At 45.8% G+C, this 12,059-nt stretch overlaps 1 protein-coding gene across 2 annotated transcripts in view; it reads right to left on the reverse strand.

The window, feature by feature from the left end:
* Window positions 1-10,632, reverse strand: part of PSMF1 (proteasome inhibitor subunit 1) — a 48,812-nt gene extending 38,180 nt beyond the window's left edge. Inside the window, exons 1-3 of one of the 2 annotated variants that reach the window (XM_017895708.1) lie at window positions 10,479-10,632; window positions 8,525-8,649; window positions 6,156-6,305 (exon numbers count right to left, since the gene is read on the reverse strand). In XM_017895708.1, coding sequence (XP_017751197.1) covers window positions 6,156-6,284 — 129 coding nt within the window. In that variant the 5' untranslated portion in view covers window positions 6,285-6,305; window positions 8,525-8,649; window positions 10,479-10,632. Of the gene's footprint in view, window positions 1-6,155; window positions 6,573-8,524; window positions 8,650-10,478 lie in introns of those variants that run through there. The other variant, XM_017895709.1, reaches the window with a different exon arrangement.
* Between the last annotated feature and the right edge of the window lie 1,427 nt (window positions 10,633-12,059).

Genomic DNA, 12,059 nt, shown 5'->3' on the forward strand with positions numbered 1-12,059 from the left:
CTAACTACAATAGGATTACCAAGGTGTTAACTAAAATCACAGATCCTAATACACCCTAACTGACTGCAGTGATGTACAAAAATTATAATTTCATGGTACACAAAATGTAGCATATGCACAAATAACAAAGAATTATAAAATGTCTCTACCACCAGCTTAAGAAATAGAACATCAGCAATACTGCTAAAGCCTTGGGTAGCATACTCCAATAAATGTCCCTCCTTCCCCTTCAAGGGTAATCACCACTCTTAAACAATTTCTTTACTTTTCCCTAGAGTTATATTACTCTATATTGCAACCATAAAAATATATTGTTTCAAATGTTTTTGAATTTTAAATAAACGGCATCACTTCTGTCATTTGCCTTTTTTATTCAATATTGTTTTTGGAAAGGCATCCATGTCAATGCATTTAACTACAGCTGATTCACATTCACAGCTACAAAGCATTCTGTATGACTATGCTGCAATTTATACATCTACTTGTTGATGGTGATTTGGAGTATTTCCCAGCTTATTTGTTTTGCTATTACGAACAATGCTGCTATGAACATTCTTGTACACATCTGGTACATATGTGGATAAATTTCTATAGAATATGCATGGAGGAAAAGCTTTTAATTTATAAGATAAAGTCAAGTTGTTTTCTAAAGAGTTACTGATTTATACTCCCACTAGCAATGTATGAAAGCTCCTGTTGCTCCGTGTAGTTGGCAACATTGCTATTGTTGCTTGCCAATCTAGTAGGGGTAAAATGCTTGCCATTTTCATGCTTGTCAGCCTGGTGGGTGTAAAATACATCTTTTATTATGAGTTGTGATGTCTTCCTTTTTTCTTTTAAAAAAATCCTAAGACTTTCTATACTAAAGTTTGAGAAATAGTTCTCAAATTATTTCTACAGGAAAAATAATACAGTGATTTCCAGGTGGGGAAGATTTCTTAAACAAGATTCATAAAAGAAAAAAAAAGCTGCCTTTGACATTGTAATTGAAAGCCTCTGTTCAACAGAGACACTACTAAGTTAATAAGCAGCCACAGGCTAGGAAGAGACATTTGCTATGGCTGCAAAGGAAAGAAATTAATAACCTCTACATAAAGGGAATGCCTGGAAAATGAACAATAACGACTGGGAACTCCAAAAAGTGGCAAAAGATACAAACAAGAAAAAGAGCAGTTAATAGTATCTAAAGAGTTATTCAATTTTACTAGCAATCAGAGAAGCAGAACTGAAATAATGAGACACTAAGTTATATGATTCGGACTGTTATTACCCAGTTTTCTATTTTTTGCCAGATGTCTGTGTAGATGTGGGGAGAATAGGAACCTCTAGTCCCTGCTGATGGGCATTTAAACTCGTACAGCCCCTTTGGGAAGCAATCTGGAAGTTTTTAGTGCAATTAGGTAAGCCAATATCCTATGATTTAAAATCCCTACTCCCAGAAGAAACCCTGTGCACAGGGTCCATAACAAAGGATAGCCTTGGCTAAGGTAGCCAAAGTGGAGATAAAATGCAAAATATGCTTACAAGTGGAATACTATTCAGCAGTCAGAAGGAACAAACCAGATCTAATGATAGTATTATACGTAAAATAAAAAATATGATTTAAAGAAAAGTTCCCCCCAAAATGAGGTTTACACTCCAGTACCTTTATGTAAAAATTTTAAAAAGCACAAAAAAAGTTAGAATCTTTTTTCATGGATGTATGTTTATATTGCTCACCATGGGTCAGGTGGACTGGGAAGATCTGCAGTCATGAGAATACAGCGGGAGGGAGTGGGAGATGAAGAAAATGGAAAAGACAAAGGTCCAGCAAAGCAAAACTTCACACACCAAGGACAAGGGGAGACCACACATTGAGAACAGCTGGCCTGTCCCCTTTGGTCACCCCTGGTGCTCAGAAATCCTTTGGGGAAAGAGAATCCAAATAAAATTCAGGATGTCACAGCTGGCATGGTTTAAAACCTGGCTGGATGAGGATGAAATTCACAGGCCTGAAGCACAGAAATGAGAGTGAGGAAAAACAAAAATGAAACTAATCAAACTATTCTTCTGAGAAAAAGAAACTATCCCCTCACCCCAAACTGGGTAACTTTCCCAAATATGTTTAGTGTTTAGTGTTATGGATTTGTTTACTTTGGAAGCCAGAAATTTGATGACATCCTCATCTTTGCTCTGTCAAAGGCCTTTAAATTTATATTATATCCTCCATGTACAGCATTCAAACCACCACAGTTCTCTCTCGGAATATAAACAATTTGGTCTGCTCACCACCCCATCACCTTTGGCTTCCAGAGTTACAGAAAATCCCTGAGTCAGGTGACTGCTGTCTCTAACTGCAGTGCAACTGATGTTTCCCAGTAAACAGAGCACAGACCCTGGGGATATCAGGCCAAACACGGCATGCAACTGCCCTGTAAACCCTGACATCAAATATCAAGAGTTCCAGAAAGCCACAGTTGGAAAGTAGCCTAAGTACACAGTCACATGGTTTAACTTCCTCTGATGAAAAATCAAAGGCCTGAGGCTGAGTGCAGTGGCTCATGCCTGTAATCCCACCCCTTTGGGAGGCAGAGGCAGATAGATCACTTGAAGTCAGGAGTTCGAGACCAGCCTGGCCAACATGGTGAAACCCGGTCTCTATTAAAAATACAAAATAAAATTAGCCAGGCATGGTGGCGGGGACCTATAAATCCCAGCTACTGGGGAGGCTGAGGCAGGAGAATTGCTTAAACTCAGGAGGCAGAGGTTGCAGTGAGCCAAGATCGCACCACTGCCCTCTAGCCTGAATGAGAGTGAGACTCCATCTTGAAAAAAAAAAGAAAGAAAATTCTAAGGCCTGAGAGGGTCAGAGAGCTGACCAAGGTCTCAGCAAGTCAGCTATAGGGTTGTACTTGGAATTCAGAGCTCCTGATTGCCCAGGCTATGGCTAGAGGTTTTCCCCAGCCAGGTCCATAAGACTGGCCCTAAAAGAATAAAGATAACTGTTTTCCTAGGCAAAATCCTGGTACTGGAAGCGTTCTTTAATGGCCATGAGTTTGACCCAATGCCTCTGAGCTAAAATGCACCCAAAGAAACTTAAACAGATCATTTTGGGCATTTTCTCTCTTTCACCACAATCCTTACATTCCCCACAACAGAAAACAAAATTATCTAACTTATGTTGATGACCACCTAAGTCATCCCTTACCTACCCCCTTGCCACCTAAACTACTTGACAAAGCTGTAAAGTTCTTGCAAGGAGTGGTTCTGACATTAAGAAAGAAATCCAAATTCTAACATTGGATTTTTCTTGAAGCCAGTGGCTGCACTGGTCTTCTAATCAAGTTTTACGTACACAATTCCCCTGTAACAGAGGAGGCAAAACCTAAGAGAAAGCAGACAATCTAGCTTTCCATTTAACTGTCAACTTGTGTAGTCAAGCATACAGAAGGGTGGAAACAGGAGATGGCAGGAGAGGCAACACAAATATCCTCTGAGCTTGGAAAATACAATCAAGTCAGCTGAGTTGGCTGGCCCCAGGCTGAAAAATTAAACCTCCTTTTAAATAAACTAACAGGAAAGATGCCTCTCCAGCTTCCACTCTGAATGAAAGTAGACTCAGCAGAAGTGACAGGAGGACAAGTGTAACCTGAGCCCCACTGGCAATCAAGGAGAAAAGGCAGAATGAAGCAAAAATACACCACGCTCTAGTTTGCAATCCAAACACCCATTCCTTCAAGGGCATGCAAGATTCAGGAAGAAAGGTGGCAATGCCTTACAAAAAACCCATTCCCCAGGCTCCTGGGTCTCCCCAAAGATTTCTGAAACCAGCATCTTTTTCTGGCCTGCAGAAGCTCAAAAAATAGCACCATGAACAGAGAAAAATCAGATGGACCTTGGGGAATTGGTCAAGGACCTTTTTTTTGAAAACAACAATAACAACAGAAAAAAACAGTACTAAAATGAGATTGTATTCTTTCTGTACATTTCATCTGAAAATTTTGCAGCCTTGAGTGTATGGAAAGGTGATAATGCCAGCTAAAAGAAGGTATCGACTTATGTGAACTGATGTTCCCAAACTGTCAAAGTGATTCAACAGGATGAGTGAGGGTAAGAATGATGGGAGCAGATTCACAGTGATTGATATTTATTTGTGGAATGGCAAGAAGAGAAGGGCATCAGGCACGCCCTCTAGAACAAGTTCCAGAGCAGAGGTGGACAGGGTTCTGACAGTGTGGCAGAGTAGAAGTAGCTAGCTAGGGGTATATAAGGGGAATGAGGTCCATGAGAAGGGACAGTGCAGAGCACAGCTGTTCCATCTGAAGGACAAGGGAGCTGAGGGCCAATGGAGGAGCTCCCAGGTCAAAATCAAATCTTACTCCTCTTCTCAGCCTCACTGTCCCCTGCACCATCCCAGATACCAGTTTCTTTGAAGAATCTAGGAAAAGTTGAAATAAAATGACTGGGGCAAGTGAAGAGCTGCTCAAGATTAAAAAGCTGGAGTAGGGCAAGTGGGGAGACAAGACTTCTGTTGGGGGGACTATGCACTGAAAGAGGGGCCTGACACCGAAATGCGAGGGCGCTGTCTCTACCTGGTACTAAGGTCTGAAATGCTGAAAGGCATTTAAAAGGTATGTGGAATGAAGAGCAGCACAAAGAGAAGGGACAGGGACAGACGTGTTTGGGAAGGTGAAATGGTTCCTGCTTCCAGGTATGTGCGTGTGAAAGGCTGGCTGTTCTTTTCCATCCTCATCTCCAGTCATAGAGCCCATTTGAGAGATGAAGTACGTGTGAGTCTGGAGGTGGGAATGGGGATCCTGAGTGTGTACCTGGGGTCCCAGTGAGATAACTGAGGTCTGGGGTCGGGGGCGGGGGGGAAAGAGCCAAAATCCCTGACAGTTCTTGGACTCTGATTTCTGCTGAAGGAGGTAAAGTGTGAGAGGGGTATCGTGGTCTTGGTCTTTAGTTCTAAGAGACAGAGAGGAATAGAGACAGCAGTGAGGGGTAGGGGAAAGGGGATACTTGCCTAAGTGCTCAGAATGTACAAAGCAAGTTTGAAGACAGGTCCCTAAAGCTATGTCAGGAGAGGAGAATTAAGACTCTATTTGAGAAGCTAAAAAAATGATTAGAGGAGTTCAGAACTGAAGCAGGCAAAAAGGAGAGGAAGGGTGAAATCTCACTGCAAGATGCAACAGGTGGGGTGGTCGGTTTCCCATAGCTGGTCTTGGTTCTGAGAGTGAGAGAACAGTGACAGTGAGGGGCAGGCATGGAGGCAGGCCCAGTTGTCCCAGGAAGCAGATGTCTAGGATGATGTGGATGTGGGGGATGAGGGTCACAGGGAAGAGACAGGAAAGATAGAAGAATGCTAGAGCAAAGAATAAGTGAGGTGGGTTGGGCCCAGCGGTCCTGGAACTCTGTGGGGATGACAACAACGTCCCTAGCTGTAAGAGGTGGAGCCTGGGGATGGGAGTGGAGGGGGCTGGCCCTACGGGGACAGCTATGAGGAGAAAATCTTATATGACTCTCACATCAGGCTGTATGTGTATACGATTCTGGGGGGGACTGTTTCCTAGAGCTTGAGCTGGGGATGGCAGTAGCGAGTGGACTACGCTGGGTCCTTGAGTAAAGCCTGAAAGGCATGTGAACTCTCTGGGCCCATGCTAAGGGGTGAAAAAAGGGCCCTGGCCTGGGGCTGAGTAGGTCAAAGCTCACTCCCGTACCTGTGCTTGGATCCAGATGTTTGGTGGAGGCTCTAGTGTGGTACGAGGGCAGAACTGAGTCAGTCCCCTCACCCCAAGGCTGGGTGGGAAGGAATTCAGAGATTAGGTGGGTGAGGAGTGCTCTGGGGAGCTAAACTCCTGTCTGGATTCTTTTCCATTCTATGGAATACTAGGTCCACACAGTCCTGGCCTGAGAAGCTGCCAGGCTGTGTTGAAGCGAGTTTCTGCCCTTGAGTTTACAAATCATGTTGTGCCAGCTGTGCTGTGAGGGACTCTGGGCTGGGTTGGAGCAGGTGAGCAAACTCCGACCCGCGGGTTTTTACCAACGCTGTCATGTGCCCCAGGCCCTGCATTGGGAAAGGCGGGGAAATCGGGCGCTCTGGACCAGCCCTCCGGTCCTCTGAGTTTGGACAGAAGACAGTTCCCTCCTCCACCCTGGCCGGCTGCGTGGCGTACCTGGTCACCGACACCCAAGCCGTAGTAGCCGTGTGTCACCATTTCCCAATGCAAGAAGCAGACGAGCGCGTCCTGCGTGCAAGTGATGGCCGGCGCTGCCGATGCGAACAGTACCTCCAGGCCCGCCATGAGCGCCAGCGACTACGGCGTCTGGAGGAGAGAAGGGGGAGGAGGTAGTGCAGTGAGCCAGCTCCGCGGCCGGGATAGCTATAACTCCGCTTCACTCCTGCGCTAGCTCTGGCCGAGTCTACACCTGAGACCAAGATGGAGACGCCCAGGGGCGGGGCGGGGCGGGGCAGCCGGAAGTAGCCCCAGGAGCGGGCGCAACTGCGTGAGGCGCGCCGGGCTGGCAACCCGAGCGCAGAACTAAAAGGTTCCGCCAGGGACCGCGCGGGGCGTGGCCCCTCAAAGCCGGAACCTGGGTCTTCGCCGCGGCGGACAGGATCGCTTCACGCAGGCACAGCGCCCTCCAAGAGGCCACCTTGCTGAGAGCCAGACTTCACATGCACAAAATGGGTTATGCTAGGCCGGGGAAGGGGCTGGGAAATGTGGCTAAAATACATTCTTAATAATCGTTAATACGTACGCAGTGCTTACTACCGGCCACATTATTCTAAATGCTTTACTTGTATTCGTTTATTTAATCTTCACAACCCAACTCTATGCAGTTGATATTAACGATTAATGTGCCTTATTGCACAGATGAGGAAACTGAGGCACAGAGGGCTAATTTGACCAAGATGACAACAGCCAGCCGGTGAATGGCTAAGATGGTTACAGGAACCTAGCAGTCTGGCTTCTAAGATAACATTTATTAAGTGTTTATTGTGTGCTACATCCTGTACTAAAACCTTTACATCACCTTCTCAACAACTCTATGATGTACCATTATTATCCCCATTTTGCAGATGACAAAACGGCTGAGAGTTGAAACCATTTCTCCAAGAAGACACAACTGCTGCCCGCAGAGCTGAAGCTCCTGACCCACTACCAAATTTCAATCATTTATTTGCCTACCCCCTTTATGATTTTTACTACCCATTATGTCAACAAGTTTCATGAAATCCACTTATTGTTTTTACCCGAATAAATTTAGTTTCCCCATCCCAGTCACCAACCCGGTTCAAGCTCCTGTCATCTTTCACTTGGATGCCTGGCATCAGCCTCGGAACTGCCCCATTCCATTCCTGTCTCTCTCTAGTCTGTTCTGCACTTCACAACCAGAGAGATTCTGTTAGAAAACAGGTCAGATCGGCCGGGTGTGGCGGCTCACGCCTGTAATCCCATCACTTCGGGAGGCTGAGGCAGGTGGATCACTTGAGGTCAGGAGTTTGAGACCAGCCTGGCCAACATGGTGAAAACCTGTCTCTACTAAAAATACAAAAATTAGCTGGGCGTGGTGGCGCACGCCTTTAGTCCTAGGTACTCAGGAGGCTGAGGCATGAGAATTGATGGAACCGGGGAGGTGCAGGTTGCAATGAGCCAAGATCTCACCATTGCACTTCAGCCTGGGCAACAGAGCGATACTCTGTCTCAAAAAAGAAACAAAAAGAAAAAAGAAAACAAGTCAGATCACATCCCTTGGTTCAAAATCTCACAGGGTTCCCATCACACTCAATGGAAAAGTCAAGTCCTCTCCGTGGTCTGCAGGAACCTGCATGTGGTCTGCCACCTCCTGCCCCAGCCCTGCCAGTCCTGTACCTCTCTGATTCAATCTCCTTCAACTGTCCTCTCATCCCCTTTATACCTGCAATGACCTTGGCTCCCCTTCTTCTCTCACAGCTACATCTGGTCCAACAGCAAAGCTAGTTGACTCCACTCTCAAAGTATATTATGAATCTGACCACTTCCCATCACCTTCACTGCTTCCACCCTGGTCTGATCCTCCAGCATCTCACACTTAGACTATTGCAGTAGCTTCCCAATCACTTTCCCTCTTTCATGTGTTCTGTTTAGGCCTTTGCATTCCTCTTCCTGGAATGCTCTTTTCCCAAATATCTACATGTCTTGCTTCTTCATTTCTAGTGGCTCCATCCTTCACTCCTACCATCCTCAATAGAGGGCTTTCCAGACCATTCCATCCAAATAACCTTCTCCAGTCTTTAACCCCTCTCCTGTTTGTTTGTTTGTTTTTTTTCCAACAAAGCACTAATCATAACCTGAAACTATATTAGGTATTTCTTTCTTTGCTTATTTAATGACTGTCTTTCCACTAGACTGTGACAAAGGAACAGGGAGCATGTCTACCTTGTGTACATATATACCTGAATGCCTTCTGGGATCAATCTGTACTTATTGAAAGAAAGAATGAATACTGAATGAAGGAATGAATTCTTGGCCTAGCCCCAACCCAATCAGGCCACTCTTACCTCTTTATAGTTCACCACTCCCTTTGTCAGCTGGTCCTGTGCCTCTCCAAATTTTGTGTTCCTAGAGTTTCCTTGAGACACCCAGATTCTTGAACTCCTTCTGCAGAGATTCTGGATGAGAAGGTCTGAGGAAGAGTCCATGTATGTTGACCACATTCTGGATGACACTAAAGCTGATGGCTGTGGAACTCCTCTCTGAGATGTACTGCCTGTGGCATAAAGCTATTTGCCCTTTCTACTGAGAAGTTCTGCATTTTCGGGCTTCCCTGCTTTTGCTTGTTCTGTCCCTTCTGTTGTAATACCCTTATCCAGTTATGGAAAAGTTCTACAGATTCATTCCATCAATACACTTTGATAGGCTGCGCTGCCATGAACCGTAGTGCAGGGTGTCCACTTAAGGTGCCTACTTAGTGGCAGCCCATTCCTAAGTGCCTAGTGTGGGCCAGACACAGATGAACAGGTTCCTGTCCCTATAGGGCTGTCTAGTGTTTAAAAAAAAAAAGCACTGGCCAGGCGCGGTGGCTCACGCCTGTAATCCCAGCACTTTGGGAGGCTGAGGTGGGCAGATCACGAGGTCAGGAGTTCAAGACCAGCTTGCCCAAAATGGTGGAACGCTGTCTCTACCAAAAATACAAAAATTAGCCAGGCGTGGTAGCAGGCACCTGTAATCCCAGCCACTTGGGAGGCTGAGGCAGGAGAATCGCTTGAACCCAGGAGGTGGAGGTTGCAGTGAGCTGAGATCAAGCCACTGCACTCTAGCCTGGGTGACAAAGTGAGACTATCTCCAAAAAAAAAAAGAAAAAGAAAAAAAAAAAGGTGGATTAAGGAGCAAAAGGTGTTCCAGTAAAAGGAAACAGTATGTGCAAAGGCATGGTGGAATGCAGCTAGCTCTGTGTGATTAGAAGGTCAGTGTTGCCTCCTGAGTGAGGTTTCCCTCATCTCTTTGCCCATGATTAATTGCTCTTTCCTCAGTGTGCTTGGCGTCAGTGGGGTACCAAGGGGTGGGCATGGGACAGTGAGAGCTATCAGCCTTAGTCAGATGGAGAATTTTATCATTGAAGTTGATGTAAATTGTTGGTTCATGATGATAGCAAAAAGTGGACTGACTTTTGGTCTGTTTTATTACTACTTTTAAGTTTTTTACAGCAAATGTACCCACTCCTTGTCTGCACCAGGGCAGGCAGCTCCGTCATCCCCACCCCTTGGTTCAACACTGCTTTGCATACAGTTGGTTGTAGCTGGCATCTTACAGAACGCTGGCCCCCTCTTCTACACCATCATCCCTGTCTTAACAAGTATTCTCTCAGAAGCCCATGGTGAGACAGGGATTTGAGTGGTTTATCTGGAAGCTGATTCCAGGAAATAGCAGTGGGGGCAGTGGAGTAGGGAAGTGAGACAGGAAGGAAAGGCAGCCAGCAGAGGGAGTGTGATGAAGCCAGTTACCTCTACGGGCAACTGGACCGCACGCCTACCCGGGAACTCTGGGAGGCAGTATGGGGCATGTCTCAGAGCTCTTCCATTTGAGGGCATCTGCCACAGGCTGAGAGCTGCTTCTGGGGTCCTGGAAGGCCCTCAGGCAGAGAGTCACATAATTTAGAGAAAGCAGTCTGCGTGTAGAGGTGACTGCTGAAGGGTGACGAGGGTGTTGTAGTGCGGTCTGCTATGTCCTCCCACACCCCTGACCAGGGGTGAGCCATGCCTTGGAAAGTCTGTAACCCAGCAGCCAGCATGGAATAGGCACTGGCGTCAGTGTATTGAAAGAATGAGGTAAACTCTATCTCCTGAACCAGGCTATGAATCCCCTGAAGGCCAGGACTATGTTCCACCTGTCCTGAACCCCAGGGTCCTCCAGGGATGGGAGCAAATGGGAGGACCTCCTGGGGCTGGTGTGTGTGTGTGTGTGTGTGTGTGTGTGTGTTGCCCCTGATTCATCCAGCACTTTCTGTGGACTTACCTACATCAGCAAGAGTCCCATTCTGCCCTTGTAAGCGCTGTGAGTGGTTGAGAAGGGAAGCGGGTGGCGGGTGCCTCCCTGTCTGGGCCCCCACTACCAAGAGCCCATGCCAGAGATGAGGGCCCAGGATGATAGAAAGAACTTGGCCGGTGGCTGCAGCCACCAGTTCCTGGTTGCCAAGTGACAGCAATGTGGGTATTCCAAGCTCCCTGCCTCCCTGGAAACCATGAAGAACTGAACCAAGGGGCAGTGCCTAGTTGGGCACTGAGGTGAAATCATTCACTACTGTAATTCTTCCTCAGCCTAGCATCAACCCAACCATATCACCTCCTCCAGGAAGCCCTCCATGATTGATATTGTTCTTTGCTTCTGCCAAGTATCTGATATCCAAGACTTCCCAACTTCCCATTCCCCTTGTCAGTGGGGTACCCAGCATATTTGACACCCACAGCAGATACCTCTTTTTTTAAAAAGATGATAATTTTTAGGCCGGGCACAGTGGCTTACGCCTGTAATCCCAGCACTTTGGGAGGCCGAGGCAGGCGGATCACGAGGTCAGGAGATAAGACCATCCTGGCTAACACGGTGAAACTCCGTCTCTACTAAAAATACAAAAAAATTAGCCAGGTGTGGTGGCGGGTGCCTGTAATCCCAGCTACTCGGGCAGCTGAGGCAGGAGAATGGTGTGAACCCGGGAGGCAGAGCTTGCAGTGAGCTGAGATCGCGTCACTCCAGCCTGGGCGACAGAGCAAGACTCTGTCTCAAAAAAAAAAAAAAAAAGAATTTTTTATGTAACTCTATTAGTTTTTTTAAGTTTTTTTTATTGTGGTAAAATACACATAGCATAAAATTGATCATCGTAATCACTTCAGGTCTACAGTTTAGTGATATTAACCATACTGCTTTCCACGGAGGCTGCACTATTTTACATTCCCACCAGCAGTACAGAAGCATTCCAATTTGTCCACCTTCTCAGCAACACTTGTTATTTTGTGTTTTTTTGTTTTGTTTTGTTTTGTTTTCATAGTAGCCATTTAGCCATTCTAATGAGTATGAGGTGGTATCTTTTTTATTTTTTAAATAGAGATGGAGTTTCGCCATGTTGCCAAGGTTGGTCTTAAACTCCTGAGCTCAAGCCATCCACCCATCCCAGCCTCCCAAAGTGCTGATATTACAGGCGTGAGCTACCATGCCCAGCCAGTGGTATCTTATTATAATTTTGATTTGCATTTCCCTAATGATTAGGGATGCTGAGCATCTTTTGATGTACTTATTGACCATTTGTTTGACTTAGGAGAATGTTTGTTCAAGTCCTTTGCTCATTTTTTAACTGAGTTGTTTGGTTTTTGTTGTTCAATTTTAGGTGTCCTCTATATATTTTGGATATGATTCCCTTATCAGATATATGATTTGTAAATATTTTCTCCCTTTCTGTGAATTGCCTTTTACTCTGTTGATAGTGTCTATTGATGCACAAAAGCTTTTAATTTTCATAAAGTTCAATTTGCCTGATTTTCCTTTTGCTGCCTGTGCCTTTGATGTCATTTTCAAGAAATCGCTGCCAAATCCAATGTTGTGAAA

This window comes from Rhinopithecus bieti, unplaced genomic scaffold, assembly GCF_001698545.2.
Source record: "Rhinopithecus bieti isolate Rb0 unplaced genomic scaffold, ASM169854v2 scaffold_27016, whole genome shotgun sequence".
Classification (NCBI taxonomy): domain Eukaryota; kingdom Metazoa; phylum Chordata; class Mammalia; order Primates; family Cercopithecidae; genus Rhinopithecus; species Rhinopithecus bieti.